Source organism: Cricetulus griseus, chromosome 3 (genome assembly GCF_003668045.3).
Source record: "Cricetulus griseus strain 17A/GY chromosome 3, alternate assembly CriGri-PICRH-1.0, whole genome shotgun sequence".
Classification (NCBI taxonomy): Eukaryota; Metazoa; Chordata; class Mammalia; order Rodentia; family Cricetidae; genus Cricetulus; species Cricetulus griseus.
In genome coordinates this window covers 146,475,450-146,495,744 of record NC_048596.1, presented here as the reverse complement: position 1 = coordinate 146,495,744, position 20,295 = coordinate 146,475,450, and the positions used below count along the sequence as shown (strand labels likewise).

At 46.7% G+C, this 20,295-nt stretch overlaps 1 protein-coding gene across 11 annotated transcripts in view; it reads right to left on the bottom strand.

The window, feature by feature from the left end:
* The window catches only part of Nav2 (neuron navigator 2), a 356,301-nt gene that overhangs the window by 132,387 nt on the left and 203,619 nt on the right, over window positions 1-20,295 (bottom strand). For 10 of the 11 annotated variants that reach the window (XM_027410497.2, XM_027410500.2, XM_035442487.1 and 7 more), the window contains exons 7-10: window positions 17,396-18,491; window positions 12,769-12,881; window positions 9,976-10,084; window positions 7,780-8,169 (exon numbers count right to left, since the gene is read on the bottom strand). In XM_027410497.2, coding sequence (XP_027266298.1) covers window positions 7,780-8,169; window positions 9,976-10,084; window positions 12,769-12,881; window positions 17,396-18,491 — 1,708 coding nt within the window. The remainder of the gene's footprint in view (window positions 1-7,779; window positions 8,170-9,975; window positions 10,085-12,768; window positions 12,882-17,395; window positions 18,492-20,295) is intronic. The other variant, XM_027410498.2, reaches the window with a different exon arrangement.

Genomic DNA, 20,295 nt, shown 5'->3' with positions numbered 1-20,295 from the left:
CCATGTGAGGTGCTGGTCAGTCACCACAGGGTTCTCTGACACAGCACAGTGGACATCAGTGGAGCATTTGACGTTCATATTTAGCCATGTGTCTGCTGGATAGGTTCCCATCTCAGCCTTGACTCATTCTCAGGAGAGCATTCACTAGCCTCTATCATCTGAAGTCTGGGGGAGAGCTGGAGAATGGGATGGAATCTGAGACCCTCTCTGAACCAGGCTGAGCTAGGTAGTAAGCACACTTTCAATGTCCTTGGGTCTTGGTATCTTATCACCACGGCCAGAGACAGAAGGGTCTACAGGGCCCCAGTCACTCAGCCACTTTTTGCCTGTGTCATTCCCCTTGGCTGTCACGGCCACTCCAAGAAACATCCTCAGATGAGGATGGCTGGCTTCCCATAGAATCAAGAGGCCACAAAAGCCCCACACTGTTCCCAGACTTTTCCTAGAGGCCCACACATTGGCTCTCCATGCTAATGGGTGACTACTGACACCCCTTAACACCATGGAGTCTCCTTCACTGGTATAATGTGAAAGCTTGTGAAGCTGGCGTGTGCCCAAGGACCCAGATCGTTAGCCTGTTTAAACAGAGCTTCTTAGGTTTTAGTCAGAAGGTACTAGTGAGAAGGCTGAACAGTTGGAGCAGGGGTCTCACTGTAGAGGCAGGACAGGGTGGAGAACGAGCCTTGCATAAAACCATAGAAAATAAAAGAAAGCCAGTTGGCCAAGAAGACAGCTGTAAAATGTACTCCCGACTAAATCTCTCCTGTGGAGGAGGCACCAAGGATGCTAATGAGACATGTGATGTGTGAAGATGTGCAGGAACTACATATGATAGAACATTCTAGGAAAAGCCTATACAGATGACCAAAAAAGCCCACACAATGTGACACATAGGCCCATCCTTTGTGTAGTGGGGACACTGGGCCATCTGAACTCATCTTTGCTCCTCTCTTAGAAGTGTGTCATTTCCTAACAAACCCCCTTCTGTTTCTGCTGAAACTGTGTGGTGAACCTAGAACTCCCAGAGGGTACCAAAATACCAATACTGCTAAGACACAATACATATTCTTTTGTTTCTGCCCTTCATTATTAGCAAGAGCCCCAAATTATCAGAATTTCCTGAGGGAAGGGGTGAGAAGAGAATTTTATAGAAACCATAAGCCCCTCTCTACCATACCTGCATCTGTGCTACTGAGTTGACTCTTTGTGGATGGGGGCTGGCTGCCAAAGGAACCCAACGGTATGATTAGAACTTCCATGAGACCACTGGTATGTAAGCAGTTATGGCTACACAGGAGAATGTCCATCAAACCCTCAACTACAGGGTTCAGAGAACTCCAAGGTTGGTGAACACACAGTGGTGCAAGGAAAGAGGTGCCCTCTGTTCCCATGATGGTCAATCTACCTAATGCCTCCAAAGTCAGTCCAGTGGCTGGCAGGAAGAATGTCCTGAGCTTTGCAGGGTCCTTTCCACATCAGATTCCACATCTCTTGGAGAGTGCCTGCAGCAGGGCCTTTCAGGCCAGCCTCCCCATATGTCATTGAACTCTGCTCCAGGGAATCACATACATAGGCTTCCTCTCTTACCACTTTGCCTGCAACAACAGCCTGGCAAGTCACTTGGGGCCAGTCCTAAAAAGACAGTGGGGAGGAGTGACCAGGTAAGAAAGAACCCTTCAAGCTATGGACTAGACTTGATGCCATCTGCTAGCTGCCTGGTGAGACACCTCACACAATAGCCCATGGCATTCAACAGGGGATGGACAAGTGCCCTTGCCCACTGGGCAAATGGCCTGGTGCATTCTGTGCTGTTTCTCTTTCCTGCTGTCAGTGACAGCACAAGAGACACTAAGAAGCCAGAAGAATAGGTGGCTGTAGCCTTAGGCTCAAAGGGACTTTAACTTCAGACACAATACTCATCCAGGGGAAGGGGGCTGCTTTCTGTTCTTTTTTTCCTTCGCTGAGAATAGGTTTCTCTGTGTAGTCCTGGTCATCGTGGAACTGTAGTCTGTAGACTAGGCTGGCCTTGAACTCACGAGATTCACCTGCTTCTGCCTCCTGAATGTTGGGATTAAAAGTGTGCACCATCGCTGCCTGGCTGGTCTTCTGTCTTAAGGGCAACTGAAGCATTCATTCATTTCATGAACTGTTTACTATGGGACTGCCACCGTGTCAAACAATGAAGACGTGTAAGCATTCAAGACATACGTGCCCTTCCCTTTCCCCCTGACAGGTATGGGTTTGCCCCCACTGTGGGTTTCCCTTCTCCACACAGCTATGCACATCCACATCACAAACACTCGCCCGCGTACAGGCACATGCAGGGTAACTTTAATGTAGCACTCACTCCTGTCACAGACACCTCCGCTGTCAAATGACCTGAGAGAATAATGTCACCACCTGTGCTTGGATGTAGTCAGATGAGGCTTCAGAGAGGAGACCTGGCAGCAATGGGGGAGGGAAAGTCAAGACATTGCTCACGTAGGTGATGCCTGCAAGCAGAAACATCCTGTATAGACTGAATGCTTGTGCTGATACCAGGAGGTAGGACCCCAGGGAGGGGAGGTAATTTAGTCTCCATGAGGTCTTATGAACAGAGCTTCAGGATGGGACTGGTATCTGTCTAAGAAGGGGAAACACAAGCTTTTTATTCCTTTGCCATGCAAAGACATGATCATCATTTTTACACCAGAAAGAGAGGCCTTACAGGAACACAGCCATCACACCTTCCAGCCTTTACAACTGGAAAAAAAAAAAAAAAAAAGGCCACTTCTTAAAACCCAAGTCTAAGGTGCTTTATGATATCATCTTGGGCTGTCAGAAGCATGTCCAAATGGAGTTATAGGCCATTCAGCAGGGCAGGTTCTTTGATTTCTGAGGAACTGTGTCTCCCAGGAGACACCTACCTACCTCTGTTGCCACTGAGTAGGGGAAGTCAGGCCATGCAGAGGTCACCACTGCAGACCAGACTGCTAGAAGCCTTGTTTTCTCTCCCACACTGGTCATTTGCAGCTCAGTAGCAACCCCCTTGGCCTAGACTGTACCACTCAAAAGCAGTAGGGCCACAGCAACATCCCTATTGGCCACTAGATGACACCACAGGCCAAGCTGCCTTTTTCTGAGTGATCAGGACCAACAAGTTTTCGGCTGGTGGGGACAAATTTCCACAAGCCCAAGGTCCTGCCAGAGTGGGTACCATAAACAGATGAGTCACAAACACACTAAATGCCTACTATGCCCTAGTCTCTGGACTTAGAAGGTGACAAGCCCTATCCTCCTCCGAGAAGCTCCTACTGAGAAAACACAAAAGCTCGTCTATTCATACATGCATGCATGTATCTATGCACAGGTGTACTTGAGTACCCATGATTCTTTGCCCAGGCTCAAGCACCATCTCTAATTTTCAGTATTAAGACGTTGTTCTAGTTCATTTGGTAGGGCAGGGGTTAAATCTCAAGTTATGTGACACTAGCCAGTCCTTCTCAGACAGCTCACATGAGAAAGGCTTACCTGGTTGTTTAGGGATGAGCCAAGGCCAACAGAACCACAGAAGCAGGAGAGCGTGTCTATGGGGTAATGTTCTTCAGCACAGTCAGACAGGCATGCTGGGGGAAGGAGCTACAAGGAAAAGTGGCATGTCCCAAGCACAGAGCACTGCAGACACAAGACTCAGCTTTTGTCGATGGCACACGTGGCACAGCCAGAGGCAGGAAAGTGCAGCGGGGCCATAGCTGGGTACGTCACGGGAGATGGATGGCAAACCACCAAGAGTCTTCTATGTTTAGTTCACAGCCATTTTCAAAGGCTACAGAAGCCACCAAAGGTTCTTAGAGCAAGGGAACTTTTAAGGTTGAGTTCAAATGGCTGTTTTTTTCCAGAAGGGATGTATATTTATACTTCAGAAGATTATACAACCCAGTGCTGCCTTTGAAAAGGAAAAAAAAAATTCTTCAAAACATATGGATGCTAAGTCTGCCCTTATAATTGTATTCTGTGCCACATGGTACCCCTAAGTTTTAGAATCTGAGCACAGAACTGGCTCAGGACATCCAAACTTGCTAAGAGACACCTTCATCTGTCACTTTCGTTTCTTTTCTATTATAACCAATGCTCAGTTTATCAGCCTGATGGAAGCAGCAGCAGGGCCAGATGACAATGTATAATGTTCTTACACACTAGGGTGTGATAAACACACAGAGAAACAACTGCACTGTCCACAAAGCTCTCAGCTAGACTCCACAGTGAAGCAGTGATACCAGCTTCAGTTGTGCACATACAAAGAACACAAGCTACACATGAAAAGCAGCTGCTATACCAAGCTACTACACCAAGCCAGGGTCCTGCATCATTTTTAAAACAAACAAACAAACAAAAAAACCCCACAGCCACAGGTTTTCAGAAACTAGCCTTTACTTCCATAGCAGGTTTCTGAATACATTTGCTGTCAACTTTTGCAAGCATTTTCCCAAAAGAGCCTCTGACCTGATAAAGATTGCTCAGACATTAAGTCTATGTTTCCCCTAAGCCAAATGAACAGCTGGATATGAGCTTATCAATGCATTGTTTCCAAGTACCCCGATGTTACAGGCAGATAGGACATCTAGATCCTGGTGGAAATGTTGTGTCTTTGTTAGATAAGTGTCTGTAACAGGATGCAACCTCAACAAGAGGTTAAAATGTACATGTGGTAACCGAAGAGTTTAGGGAATTTAGATGGCATGTTCAGCATCCCAGGGCTCACAAGAGGCTGTGTGGGGCTTAAAGCCTGATGGAGTATCTATTCACTGTCCACTCTATCAGTTGTCGCAAATGTGACTTATGGAGAAGATTCTGGAAACAGTAGCCAGTCCTGAAACTCACATCCATGTCAGTTTATGTAAAGAAAAAGAAGTGGGTTAGAAAGACATTAAGTGGCTTGCCTTGCACTAGATACAAAGTCAATCTGATTAACTTGGCCTCATAGCAGAGCCCTCCATCCATGCTTTCACGGACAGAGGCAGGCTTAGCAAGTGTTCTAGAATGTTTCCAGCAGAGAGAGCATTAAGTATTGCCTAGACTGCCTCTTCTGGCTTGGAAATTCCTACACTAGAAAGCATACTGAAAGAAAGAGCAGAGTTCTTGGGTTTCAGTCACAGTGGTGTGCTTACACTTCCTCATCATCTACACTAGCTGGAAGCCCTATCTCATGCAGAAAGCACACACTCTGCAAAGCAGGAAGGCAATGCAAACATTCACACTTTTCAGGGAAAACCAGGGCTTTTCCCAGGGACATCACTAAGCTTTGCCCTGGAGCGTGTGCATGTCTCCACCTTGTGGTCACTAGTAACACTACATTAAACTCAATCCACTACCCAGCAATAGCAACAAAGTAGCTTTTTATCACAGGATACAGAATCTCAGGGACCAGCACAGGGGCTTGTATATCAAGAAGAGGATGAATAACTGCCAACTCTAGGTCAGCTGTGTGGGCAGCCCAAATCTCCTAAACAATAGTAAAAGATTAAATTGTGCACACTTCAGTTTTATTACTGTACACATTACTGTTTTCAGTGTTTATGGAAACCTAGAAACAATGATGCTGACTTGGCCAGACTGTGCCATATCGTTTATCAGGGCACTGGCATTCTCAGCCATCTGGATGGGAGAAATTTGTGAAGACTGTTAAGAATTTAGTAGCTCTTGTTTTTGAAGGTTTTACCACCTAAAATGATACTAACTTCAGCACAAAATCTAAACACCTCTATGACTACGCTTTAAAAATTTTTATGAAATGTTTTTAAGTGTCTTTTATTGTGCATCTTTCTCTCCCTCTCCATCCCTCCCTCTCTCTCTCTCTCTCTGTCCTGGCTCTATCTTTCTCTGAGACATGATCTCTTACTGAGCCTGGAGCTAGGGTAGCAGATAGCAAGCTTCTGTGACCCTCTTTCCTTCTGCTCCCCCACAGTGCCAAGTTAAGTTTCATAAAGCCATGCCTAGCTTTTTATGTGGATGCTGGGATTTGAACTCAGGTCTTCAAGCAATTACCCTAACACTTCCCCAGCTCTATGCTTATGCCAATTTGTAGTTGGGGGTGCAGAGATGGCTCAGTGGTTAAAGACACTGGCTGCTCTCATAGAGGACTTGAGTTTGATTCCCTGCACTCTTTGTGGGTAGCTCACAATGATAAACAACTGAGGGGTTCAATGTTCTCCTCTGACCTTTGCAGGTACCAAGCACACACATGGTGCACAGATGTATATGCAGGCAAAATGCTCACACAAAACGACAATAATAAAAAGAATATTAAGAGTACTATCTCAGCACAGCAAAAAGGTGCTGGCAAGCAGTGTAGCTCAGTGGATATGGTCAACTGCTGTGGAGCTGAATTCCCTGGCCCCTTTTTAATTTTTTTAATAATATATTTTAATTATGTGCCTGAGTAGTGGGTATGTGTAAGCAAGTGAAAGTACCCACAGAGGCTGATGTGTAGGATCCATTGGAGCTGGAGGTACAGCTGTTTTGTAAGATACCTGACATGGATGCTGGGAACTGAAGTTGGGGCCATGGAAAAACAGAGCATGATCTATCTTAACCAGTGAGCCATCTCTCCAGACCTGGGCTCTGCCTCTTAACTGGTATATAACCACTTGTAAGCTATCTCACCATTCCATTCCAGTTTTCTTGTCTAACAGCCAAGGACTGTGACATCATTTACTCTTAAGGATTCTGTAAGGATGGAGCAAGGTAATGGATACAAGGACCAACTCAGTACTAACGGGGGCTCCAGCCATTACTAACATTACAGAGACATCACCGGTTCTCCATCCCATGTCTATGAAGCATGACTATGGTTGCTAGCCCTGACTTTTCTTATCTGTAATTTTCATTGTTAGAACACTAAGGGTGGAAATGGTCTCAGAAAACTTCAGAGCAAGTCATGCGAATGGAGGAAGTCTCAGGCCAGCAAGATAAAGACATGTAACATTTACAAAATACCTGAAAGTGAGGATAAAATTAAGCTCCCCCACTCCCACTACCCCTCAGACACCAGGGACACACTCCGCTGCTTATGAAAGGCCCTCAGACATCATGTGGCGAGTCTTCAACTCACAGAGAACAACAAAGAAAGAGGCAGCTTTGCTTTTGCTAGCCACCCACCCATATGTTCACCCATTCAGAAGTATCCATGAGCTCTGAGGCACACTGTAGTAGGGTAGGAAGGGGAAGGGAGACAATAATATATCCACTCATGCTCAGGACCACTTTAAAAGCTTTGAAAAGGGCCTACCATGGGGTACAGATGTGGTGAGGCTGCAGGACGAGATACCTTTCAAATGGAATGGCCAGTGGGAGGAAGCACAGCAGACAGGAAGGGGCTAGAATGCAAGCCCAGAAACAGTGCAAAGGCAGTGGGGCTGGAAGGAGGTAGGGGAAATGAAGGATGGAGGGAGGGAGGTAGGTACAGCAGAGAAGAGCAATGAGGGAGCATGATGGGAGATGCATGAGTTCTGATAGGAAGGGAACAGACAAGTCCATATGCCCAGAGAGGCTAAGTCACCAGCCAGGTAGTTATCCAGGGCAAGGCTGGTATAAGGGGCACAAGCAGCAGATACATCTATATAGTGAAAATGTGTGGGTTCCCAGCTGAGTCTGTCTACCTGGCTCCTTTAAATGGCAGCACAGGAGTGTCCCTACCACACCATGGAGTCTCTGGCAGCCATAGATGAGGCTCTAAAGACGTCTTAGTAGAGGCAAGCAAAGAGATGCAAGACGGCCAGGCTTTCCCATCTATTTACTTACCCGCTCGTGATGTCATCAGTCCGGATGTTCTTGCTCAGGACATCTCCGTCACTCATGTAGCCAGGGGCATCCATGCTGATGCCTTCGAGGTCCACATCATCACCTGCCTTGTCTGAGACATCCACGTGGCAGATGCTGCTGCCCCTGGAGGCCAATTGCCTTCTCAGAGGGGCAGAGTACACATAACGGCCTGCCTCTGCACTGATGAAGCGGCTGGCATTGGCTCGAGGTGGGTACCCATTGCCCATTGAGGGGGCATCACCTGCTTGCAGCCGAGGGCTGGACTGGCCGAGTCTCCAGGACAGAGGAGTGGGCCTTCCTGTCAGGCTGAGGATGCTGCGGCCACTTATCTCTGTGGTGACATTGGTGTCAAACGTAGTTTCTAATGTACTGAAAAGATAAAACCAACCTGGGTTAGACCCCAATGTGCTTTGCAGGTTAGATGGTTTTTAAATGTACAGAATTGCAAAAACAACAACCATAAAAATCCTTCTCATTTACAAAGCAGGGTAAAACAGCAGGCACCAAATACCACCTGGTAAACACCACCTGGTGTAGTGCCTTTATTAAGAAGGAAAAAGAAAAAGCTATCTACATTCTGAAGAGCCTATTGGGGACTTTTAAAATGTGGTGTGAGATCCTCTTCACGGCCCTTTAATTAAACACAGACTGCAAAGCTTCATTCTGCTAGAAGACTGGGATCTCCTTTCCAGTTCAGGAAAGGAAACAGAACATGCTGAACTTGTGAACAAGGGACATAGGACCCTGTGGTACATTTGTTACAGAGCGCTGTGTCATGCTTTCTTAAGGGTTGGCTCCAGAAGCACTCTTACACCACATTTCACATCCCCTTCCCCCTCCCTACCTAAAACCCTAGAGTCAGTGTCAGTGACTAGGATAGTCAGTACAGAAAGGATAAATTCATGCTTAATCATGAAGTCACAGGACCCAACATCAGGACCCAAGTCTTCAGATACCTAAAGGGTTAGGAAGGCATGTTCTCCAAACTCTCAAGTTCACTTTTCTCTGACCAGCCAGTTGGGTGCCAGTGGCTGTTTTGGTCCCATCCCCTGTCCCCAATCCTGGAATTGACCTGGTTTTTCACATCTTGGACCCTTGAGTTCCACTGAAGTCAGAACCCACAGTGGCCAAGATTCAGCAGTGAGTTTGACTGTTTAGTATTGACTGTCAACTTGACAGAATCTAGAATCACCTAGAAGAAAATCCTCTGGGTGAAGTGAGGTGGGAAGACCCTCCTGAAGGTGGGTAACATCTTTCTATGAGCTGGCATCCCAGACTACATAAAAAGAAAAAAAGCAAGCTGAGTGCCAGCGTCCATCTCTCTCTAGGTGTCATCTCTCTCTGCTTCCTGGCTGTGGAGCAGCTAGCTCCTTCACCTCCTTCACCATGATGAATCATATCCCCTTAAACCAAAAACCAATCCTCTTTCTTCCTTAAGCCACTTTCCTTAGATATTTAGTCACAGCAATGAGGAAAGTAACTGATACAGTGGGGAAGCCTCACATTTCCTCCTTTTATACATTTACCAAAGAAACTGAAACTGAAGAAGCAAGGAGAACCATTGAGAGCTCAGGAGGGTAGCCAGGACTCTTTGATTTTCAAAGCCAAACACAAACTGTAAGACCTCATCCTGCCAAAATCACAGCAGCGCCAGCACTGCGACCTCCTCAACAGTCTTGCAGAACAATGAAAACAACCAGAGATTCTTTCCAACAAAACCATAGCTTGAACAGAGCCAAGTTTCATAAACACTTCCTCTCGTCTTTCATACACGTGCATGACTAAAAACATCAAGCGTAACAGAAGACCTGGTAGGAATTCAAGTTACTCAGTTTGTCACACAGGTCAGACACAGTTCACCTGCTCCTTCCATGGGCTTCACAGTGTTTTGAATAATGCAAGTCAAATAAAGTGTAAGTGCAGCCAGGGGCAATTTCCTCTGGGCAATGAACTCAGAACCCTGCAGGGGTGGTGTTTGCGTAAACTAATGTCCATTCCCTTCACTTCTGTACATTGTCTTGACTTCTTTGTGAATTCTAACACATTGGGGGATGAGGTTATCTATCCGGCTCTCAACCAAACCACTCTGTTGAGGAACTTAGTGTGTGGGAGAGAACCAGAGATAGAACGAGCTCCAATAAGTTCTTTCAGTGAAGCAGTTCACGTTGCCCATACCTGTGTGTAACCTGAGTTCCCCGTAAACTGGACATTGTCTCTTCTAAATTCTGCCGTAGGTCTGCGATGTTCTTTACTGTCCGGAGCCGCCGAGCCTCAGGGTCTTCTGCTGGAGAAGCAAGGGTTAAGATCAGTCTAACTCTACTAGACCATGAGGTTAGTTTGTTTGTTTTCCCAAGTCAGAGTTTCAGGGTTTCTCTGTGTAGCCATGGCTGTCCCGGAACTCACTCAGTAGACCAGGCTGGCCTCAAACTCAAAGATCCACCTCCCTCTGTCTCCCGAGTGCTGGGATTAAAAGCGTGCACCACCCCACCTGGCTACAAGAACTTGAGGTTCTTAAGAACAGCAATCAAGTCGGGGATTGAATTTACCAGCCAAATCCTCAAAGCACATAGGTGTTCGTGTGTGCATGAGTGCTTGCGTGTGTATACTAGTGTGTATGTATGAGACTCTGAACACCAGATCCTTCTGCCTTCCTCCCAAGTGATGGAATAACAGGTATGTGCCACCTGGTTTCTGTATGTGCTGCAGGGGATCTAACCGGGCTTCATGAATGCTAGGCTGAGCTCTATCTCCAGAGCCACAGTGAAGGTCGACCCAACTTCTCCTAAGAGCCTTAGAGTAATGTGACTGCATCATCCCCATAGGCTGTCAATCTCTTTCATTACAAGTTAGCTGTGTTTATTATTACAACTGCTTCAAAGGTACCACAGCTCTGGATCACCCTGGTGTAGTCTCAGATCCCCAAATTACCTCCATTCATTAACTCCATTTTACCATAAAACCCCTTTAAAAAAACAGGTGGGAGTGAGGCTTGGGAAATGTCTCTGCAATAAAAAGCACAGGTTGCTCTTCCAGAGGACACGGGTTATGTTTCTAGCACCTATATGGCAGCTCACAACCACCTCTAACTTCACTTCCAAGAGATCCAGTGTCCTCTTCTGGGCTCCACAGGCACCAGACACACATGTGATGCACAGACACACACGCAGGCAAAACATATACATTAGAAATATATTTTAAAAAAGAATCATAGTTCATATGTAGGCTGGTGGAGGAGCTCATAGGTAGGACACACCCAAAATGAATTCTAACTCTTTTGATTTTCTTTTTTATCTTCATAAAATTACATTGTGGCTGGCGTGGACAGATCAATGTATACAGTGCTTGTTGTATAAGAGTAAAGACCAATGTTCAGACCCTACAAACTCACATAAAAGCCAAATCTATAATCCCAGCACTCGAGAGGCAGGGGCCACCCGGGCAAGCTGGCTAGATAGACTAGCTAGAATTAATTAGTGAGCGCTGAGTTCAGTGGGAGACCCTGTCTCAACAAATGAAATAGAGAAAGATCAAGGGAGCCGCCTGATATCAACTTCAGGCACCCACTTACGTGCCTCTGCACACACCTGTGCCCATATACATGCAAACACACACACTCACCACACATGCACACACACAAAGAATGTAATGGTACAACAGCAACAAATTACCATGAAATTATTCTTATGGCAACTAGATGTTAGGTTTTGTGTGTATTTATGAGGTATGTGTGTAAATGTTTGTGTGCCTATGTGTGGGTATATATGCACTTGTGTGTGCATGTATGTTCATATCAGATGTTGTGTTACGTTTCTTCCTCAATTGCTCTCCACCTTGCTTTTTTTTTAAAAAAAGATTTTATGTAATACAACATTCTGCTTCCATGTATATCTGCACACCAGAAGAGGGCACCCGATCTCATAAAGGATGGTGTGAGCCACCATGTGGTTGCTGGGATTGAACTCAGGACCTCTGCAAGAGCAGCCAGTGCTCTTAACCTCTGAGCCATCTCTCCAGCCACTCCACCTTACTTTTTTGAAGCAGGGTCTCTCACTGAACCTTCAGCTCACTGGTTCAGCTAGACTGCCAGGCCAGCAAGTCCCAGGTATCTGAAAGTCTCCATCTTTCCAGCACTAGGACTATAAGAGTGTGCTGCCATGCCCAGCTTTTAAAATGGGTGCTGGGGATTTGAACTCAGGTCCTCATACTAGTGCAGCAAGCACTGTGTTCACTGAGCCATCTCCCCAGTCCCTGGATGTTATGTTTTTATATACAGCATAATACCTTACAATCATTGTCTTGACTGCAATTAGGTAATTTAGGAATTTTGTTTTGTTTTGTTTTGTTTTTGGTAAAAGATGTAAGTTGCAATCTGTCTATTAATTTAAGTGTATGAACATTTTGCTTGCATGCATATCTGTGTATTACATGCCTTCTGGTGTTCCAGAGTCTGAAGAGGGCATTGGACCCTTGGAACTGAAATTACAGATGGTTGTGAGCCAACAAATGGGTGCTGGGATTTGCATCCAGAGCCTCTGTAAAAGCAGCAAGTGCTCTTGACTGCCACACTACCACTCTACCCCACATGTTGTAAACTTTTCAGTTAATGGAAAGTGATGAAAGGGTATTTTTAATTTGGGCTTCCCTAAAACTAAAAGCAAATCTAATATCTTTGAGTTTGTCTAAATTTTGTCAAAAAGCAACTTCATATGAAGGGAAAACAATATAACTTGAAGTTAAGCCTTAAAGTAGTCCAGGGTCCAAGTATGAGTCATACCCACAAGTAAGAGATTTAGTCACAGTTCTGGGGAAGACTGAAGAGGTTGTGAGAGAGACAAGGCAGGAAACTAGTGACAGAAGAGAGCAATTTTTGCTCAGCTCCTGCATTAGCACAGCAGCCTGACTAGCAGGTGCCCTCATGAGGGGCTTCCCCACACAGCAGCAGCCACACCACCCCGGGCTCATACTCACCAGTGAGTTCCTCCAGAGCAGGCTGTCCACTCTTGGTGTAGTGGCTGGGCTCCATGCTCACACCTGCTGAGCTAGACTCGGCAGTGACATTCCCTTCGGTGTCCGTCTGGGACCTTTACATACAAATCAGAGCAAACACCATTATCAGGAGTGGAAACCATCACATCTGGATTGCCTGCCATGGCCTGATACGCAAGAGGTTGTGGGGCAGATCTGGCCAGCAGACTGACTCTAAATAATTCAACAGCCACATGTGGAGAGAGTGGTGGAACTCAGAAAGATAATATTTTCAAAGCCCAAAAGGAGGGTCTGCCATTTCTCGATGGGTACTGGTTTCCCAAACCAGCCTCTGGGTCCAAACCAGACATGTGCTGAAGGGTGCTGGGTGGTTTGGACATTCAAACTTATGTCAAAAACAATTGGGAAGTAACCACAGCATGAAGATGATGCCACTGACAGCCCCTCTCGCCCACAATCCTGCCATGGCTCTCTCTGTAAAGGTGAGTGTGAAGCAGGTTGGGAGTGGATGCCAAGCAGCTGTGTCGGCCCTCCAGGGTTCTGATTCACAGCTCAGATCCTCTGACATGAAAGGTCTCATTGATCATTATTTCAACACTTGACTGAAATATGTACTTTCCCAACCCTTCTCCCATGCCCTTATTTGTCAAGTAAATTGAACCAATGTTTGGTTTGCATGGGAGGTTTCTGGCCACAACTGCTTCTTCTCAGACCTTAGTTTATTTGCATCTAGGACTGGATTGATCCAGCTACTTTTTCACTACCCTGGAAAAAAATGTGTCTGCCCCCCCCCCCCGTTTTTGTTGTCATTGGGGATTAAACCCAAGGCCCTTGTGCATGCATGGCATGTGTTCTAGTATGTTCTAGCATGGGGCAATATCCCCACCCCTAAGAACGCACCAAGTGCAACTGCACTGTGGGAGATAAAATGGTAACTTCAAACCATCGACTGTTCTTTCTTCCTTTTCCCTGCTGCTGAAGCCATCTATTCCCAGTTCCTTATCCACCCTTCCAAAGGTCTATCTTTATCCCAGTGCTCTTGTTTACCCCACAGCATCTACTTAGGATTTATAAACACTCTAGAACAGGTACACTGTCTCTAGCCTAGAGATTATAAATGAAAGGTAGGTAGGTATACTAGCCTACAGATGTACTGCTAAAGATATTTGCATAGTATTTTTTTTAAATTAACTCTCTTTCTCTCTCTCTCCCTCTCTCCCACCTTCTTCCTCCCCCCATCAATGGGGGTCTCTCAGTCTAGTCCTGGTGGTCCTACTCACTATGTAGACCAGGCTGACCTGGAACTCACAGAGATCCACCTACCTCTGCCTCCTGAATGCAGAGATTAAAGGCATGTGCTACCATGCCTGGCAAATCAGCTCATTATTTAAAATTTGTGAAATTTGGGGGCTAGAGAGATAGCTCAGCAGTTGAGAGTACATACTGCTCCTACAGGGGACCCAAGTTCAATTTCCAGCAGCCACAAAGAGTGGCTCATTATTGTCTATAATTCCAGATCCCAGGGGATCTAATGCCTCTGGCCATCACAGGCACCTGTAATCACATGCCTATCTTCCCCCACATAGGCATAATTAAAAATAATAAAAATAACTTTAAAATTTGGGAGATTTCACACAAGAAATCACCTGGATTTCTTCATCCGGTAGAAGGAAGGAAGGAAAAAAAGGATTTGGAGCTCCTGAGCCCAGTTTTGCAGGGTGCCACCTGCTGGGATCTAGCAGTGGCTGTGCCCTCGGGAGGAGCAGGATGCTTGCTTGTGTTGCATCACTACAGCACTGTTCTGAACTCAGGTGCATTCTGCACCGCTCCTGCCATTATCCCACACAATGCCAACAAACCCTGCCTAAGACAGCTGGGCTTAGATTTGACACTATTGTATACTGTGAACTGCAGTCCTTTTACTGTACAGGTAAAGATTTCTGCTTTAAAAATGCTTGTTTAGATTTATTTTACATATATGACATGTATGAATGTTTTACCTCCATGTATGTATATATGTGCACCACATATGTTCAGTGCTCACAGAGGCCAGAAGAAGGTATCAAATCCCCTGGAATTGAAGTTACAGACAGTTGTAAGCCACCATGTGGGTACTGGGGACCAAACCCAGGTTCTCTGTAAGAGTGGCCAATGCTCTTAACAGCTGAGCCATCTCTGCAGTACCCAGAATCCAAGATAACATGGTTCCTGTAGGTAGACAGACTTGTTTTTTGTTTGTTTGTTGGTTGGTTTTTCAAGATAGGTGTTCTCTGTGTAGCCCTGACTGTCCTGGAACTTGCTCTGTAGATCAGGCTGGTCTTGAACTCAGAGATCTGCCCATCTCTGCCTCCCAAGTGCTCTGCTACTTCACCCAGTGGCAGACTTGGTTTTAAACACAGATTCTTTTAATTACCAGTTCTGTGACTTGGAACAAATTTCCTAGTCTAAGCCTCAGTTGCCCATGTGTAGAATTGGGATTTTTTTTTTTTTTTTTTTTTTTTTTTTTTGGTTTTTTGAGACAGGGTTTTTCTGTGTAGCTTTGGAGCCTATCCTTGCACTCGCTCTAGAGACCAGGCTGGCTGGCCTCAAACTCACAGAGATCCTCCTGCCTCTGCCTCCCGAGTGCTAGGAATAAAGGTGAGCACCACCAACGCCCGGCCTAGAATTGGGATTTTAAAAGCAAGCTAGTTCACAAAACTCAGAAAGACTCAGAGGACTAGGAAGCAGAAAACCTTTAGCTGGGTCTTTGCACACACGTAGTTCATAAGCAATCACTAGCTCTCCCTGTGGCCAGTGCCTAAGACCACAGGGGCTAATATAGGGCAGGGTGCAGGTCCAGTTCCTTTCTGGGACTCTTCTTCTCAGCCCTACACTGGGTCCTCCAAGGAGGACTTCGGTATCTGGGAGGTTCCCTTTTTTTTTGTGCCTCACACATTAGTCACAAGGAATCTTTCTTCCCATAGAAAAGCTTGAAATAATAATAATTAAGAAGGTGAATGTTTGCTTTATAGTCTGCCAAAGAACTCAGTCAAAATAAAGACAAGAGTTGCACTGACGGTGATGAAACACTCACACGTTTTGTAATTTGGCTAGTCAAGAAGTTGTCAAGTAGCCTTGACACTGTGAATGCTGCTGGGATGCTAACAGTCTCACGGGGAGCTGTTCAGTCTCCTCCACACTTCAGAGAACAATTCATGAAAATTGTGCACGCAGCCTCACCAGAACTCTACTCAGCACCACTAGCTGAGCTAATGACTCAACTGAATAAAACACAACTGTCTGCCAATCAAAAGAGATTTTGAGGACTCTCACTGAAGGGGGGAGTGGGCCGAGGAGAGTGAACATGGGGACAGTAGGGAGCCTGGCATCGTCCCCTTACCACAGGGATGCTGGCTAGCTTTCTCCTGACAGCTCTAGTGGCTGGAAGCCTGATAGTTCACAGGCAGGGAGAGAGGGAACATCTGATTCTATAAGAAGCTGAAGGTGTGGGTATGAATGCATACTCCTGGGCTTCTGCAAACACACCTGTGTGAACACACATTTGCATTTGGAGCATGAATGTGAAATTGTGTCTCACTTGTGTGCAACTGTCGACTAGCAAGTACTGAATGTGTGTGCATACTTGTGCTTCTGTACTTTAGGAGAGAGCTGCAAAGGAAGGGAATAGAATGCGGCGTGAGAGCCGGGCATTGGTGGCGCATGCCTTTAATCCTAGCACTCGGGAGGCAGAGGCAGGTGGATCTCTGTGAGTTCGAGGCCAGCCTGGTGTCCAGAGTGAGTGCCAGGATAGGCTTCAAAGCTACACAGAGAAACCCTGTCTCAAAAAAAAAAATATGTGACGTGATCACCTTGGTATACGCACACAGAGTTAGGGGCCTAGCTGTCAAGTGTGGTCTAGTACACTATCCCTACCCAGCACAGACCAGGGCAAGCTCTGTGAGCCAAGTTCTTAGCTCCCTTCTCAGTAGTACAGGGATGTCCATAAGCCTGAAGAGCTAGCCACATGCCTAGAGTATGGGTGTGTGGTATGGGCAGAGCAGAATAGCTCTTGGGACAGAACAGAACAGCAAGGAACATACTACCTGGCTCCTTACAGATGTCCCAACAGAGATACAGGAAAAGGTCAGCAGATTTATCCTAACCCCTTGTTCTAGAATGGCCCCTGTCAATATCATTTCTTCCTCCTTCATCTCCTCTTAGAAGGCCTCAGCAGATAATAGGGACTGTGAGACTTAGTAAGTTCAAGGCCAATTCTGCCATAAGAAATCTTACTTACATAGCAGAGTGGTCTTAAGTCCACTTAGTATAGGTTACAGTTCATTTTGGGTGACATCAAACCAGCCACCCTGCATATTCAGGCCTACATGCTTCAAGTGCTTCTGAAATGCCCTGGTCCCCACAGGCCTGGTGAAGCCTCCTCATCCTGGGGTCAGCTCATGGTGTCCCCCATCTCGGCACTGTCTTGCTATAGTGGTTGCCCACTTGAGAGCACCAGGATGGAACTAATGTTTTACTTTGGCTGTCAGCTCACATGTTCCTGGACCCTGTACCGGAAGAGCCAGCAGACAGGGTCTTTACCTGGGGTAGAGGGAGAGCAGGTGCTGCCTACCTGTACAGGAAAGGTGCAACCGTGGCTGTGTTGGGGTGGTTGTATTGCTGCTGAGGCTGAGGTAGCTGAACACTGACGGTATTGCTTCCAGTGGTCTGGGTGGTCCCGACGGAGCCGCTGACAGTCTGGCTGCTGATGCTGTGGTTCAGAGTTGTCCCTGTGGGGCCTTTTCCCTCTGAGGATGCCAAGCTGGAGGAGGAGCTGGAGTGTCTGCTGTCCAGCTGGGGCTTCTGGGGTGGAAGCCCTGAGCTCAGCTTCCCTCGGCTCCGCTCTCCTTCCTTGGGAGGTGTGGCGGCACTTGGGGACTTCCCAGGCATGTTCTTCATTCCTGGTTTTGGTATTCCGCTGTGAGATGGAGCCGTGGCCTCCTTCTTGGTGCTGTTGAGCTTCCCACCTTTGGGGATAAAGCTGGCAATCTTGGAGGACTTTTTTGGCATCTCGGTCACAGACACCCCACTGAGCTCTTCCTTGGGGTCTTCCTTGAGGTCAGGCCTGTCAGTCACGGAGACCCTCTTGGTGAGGTCCTTGCCCTTTTCTTTTTCCTTCTCCTTCTCCCGCTGCTGTTTCTCCTTCTCTTTCTCATTGCCCTTTGGGGAGCTCTTCTTGTTGGTAAGTGCCCTGCTGAAAGTTCTCTGTGCGATGCCCTTGAGTGCAATCTTTGGGCTGCTGGATGCAGGGCTTGAAGTAGAAAGGGCCCTGCTAGCAGCTTCCAACTCCTCGCTCTCTTCAAAGCTGGGCAGGATCTCCAATCGCTCACAGCTCGTGTCCCTGGATGTTGAGCCTTCACCTGCCTTGGAGCCCCCTTTACTGTTGAAAAGTTTGAGCTTTTCCAACATGGATTTCTGGTTGTTGGGGGCAGGCTTCATGGCTTCAGGTGTGGGCCTGGAAACCTCGGGCCCAGTGGGCTTGACTGAAAGCATGGATGCTGTGGCGCTATGCTTCACACTGAGGGACTTGCTGCGCCAGGGCTTGGAGGTCATGCTGGGCTGGGGGATGGCTGAGGAGCAGTTAACAGGAATGGCAGGACTGTTCTCCAAGGAAGCAGATACATTTTCGCTCATTCCGGGATGGGAGGAAGCTGAGCTTGCCAATGGCTCTGCAGAGATAGGGAAGGAAAAGGGACCTGAATCATATCATCTGAGCTGCAGTGAAGACGGAGGAAGGTCAGTCATGGCTACCTGGCCAGTCATTCCCCACCCATACGCCCCACAGCCCCATAACCGGAGGTGTGGATTTTCTGTGGTTAAATTTTAATGCAGTTCCTCCTCCTGTCCTCTATCATGCACTGTTCACACGGCACCTCCCCCAGCCCCACCACATCTTGGTTGTGCCTGTTCTGTAAACATATGCCAATCTTAACAGTAACATGCAGAGCACAACTAAGAATGTAAATAATCTGATGAAAATGAGAAATCCTTTACCACCTCCACCTAGCACTCCTGTGGTGTGTGAGGGTGTAGGAAATAAAGACTTTAAATTATTTAACACAGGATTCCATTTATGCATAATAGCCAAGAGGTATCCAACTTTTCATAGATATTAAAATAAAGCAGAAACTAACCATTTTAAATGAAAAGGAATTTACCCATAAAAGTTTCTAATTCCTATCAAAATTGTAAGCTTTTTCTTTGCTGACTCTTTCCTTTCTTTTTCTTTATTTTATTTTTTTTTTTGTGACAGGGTTTCTATGAGCAGTTCTGGCTGTCCAGGAGCTCACTCTGAAGACTGGGATAGCCTCAAACTCAGAGATCTGCCTGCTTCTGCCTTCCGAGTGCTGGGATTAATGGCATTTCACTTTGTCTTATCTTCTTTGGGAAAACAGGTGAGGAGACAAGTAGTTTCTTTCTCTGCATTCACTTGGGAATCCATAGTGGAGAGACATGAAGGAGAGTTCTCTCCTCTGAACACACATATCCCTGGGTGGGTTTGAACCACCAACCTTTTGGCACTGACCAATTGCAAGATGGAGACATTATGCTGGCACTTTCAAAGGCTTACAAATAGCACATACTTCTTTTACTTAAGAACACAAATCTGAGCATGTGCACCACCCCACCCAGCCCTAACACACACACACACACACACACACACACACACACACACACACACACACACACACACACACACACACACAAACACACACTGCAAGAAAACACAAGTTATCTGAAAGTCAAGGCTTCCCCTTTGGCATTCAATGCATGTTTCCTTGCCCACAGTCTTTTCTCAGAAATCTATGAAGATATTTCCACACAAGCACCAGGACCATTCTGGGAAATGTGGGCTCCCCTACTACTGTTCTGTTACTCACCACAGTGCCCCCTCATCAGAGAGCCCCCACACTGCAGCCCCTTCTTCAGACGGAACTGCCATGATACATCAGTGGTTCCAAGTGCCAGTAGCTGCTAGAGAAAGTGGCCGGAAGACAGAGGAAACACCTCCACTGAGCATGGGGGCCCCCGAAGCCTAACCCCATCAGCCCCTTAAGAGAACACAGTTTGCAAAGCCACAGTGACAGGACTTACCTAGCAGCAGCCACTTTCTCCCACAAGGATTCTCTATGAGAAATTCTGCAAGCCGAGAGACTGCCCTTCCAATTGTCACAAGTGTTTTCGGTTAAACTGCTCATGTTTCTAATTAACTTTTGTCATCCGCAACTACTCCTGTGCCCAGAAGCCTGGCAGGATTAACGGCTGCTTCCTCAGCCACCCCCCACCCCTTCCTAATACCTATGTTCTGCTGCCTTCCAGCAACAGAGTAAACTGTACATAGAGCGGCTTTTGATGATTTAAAAGTCAACGGCTGCTAAGGCTGGGTCAAGGCAGCCCTGTGTGGGGCGCAAGCGCTGGGAGCTGGGCAGCCAGGGAACTGGCTGAGTCTGCCCGCAGCTGCGTGGGGAAGCC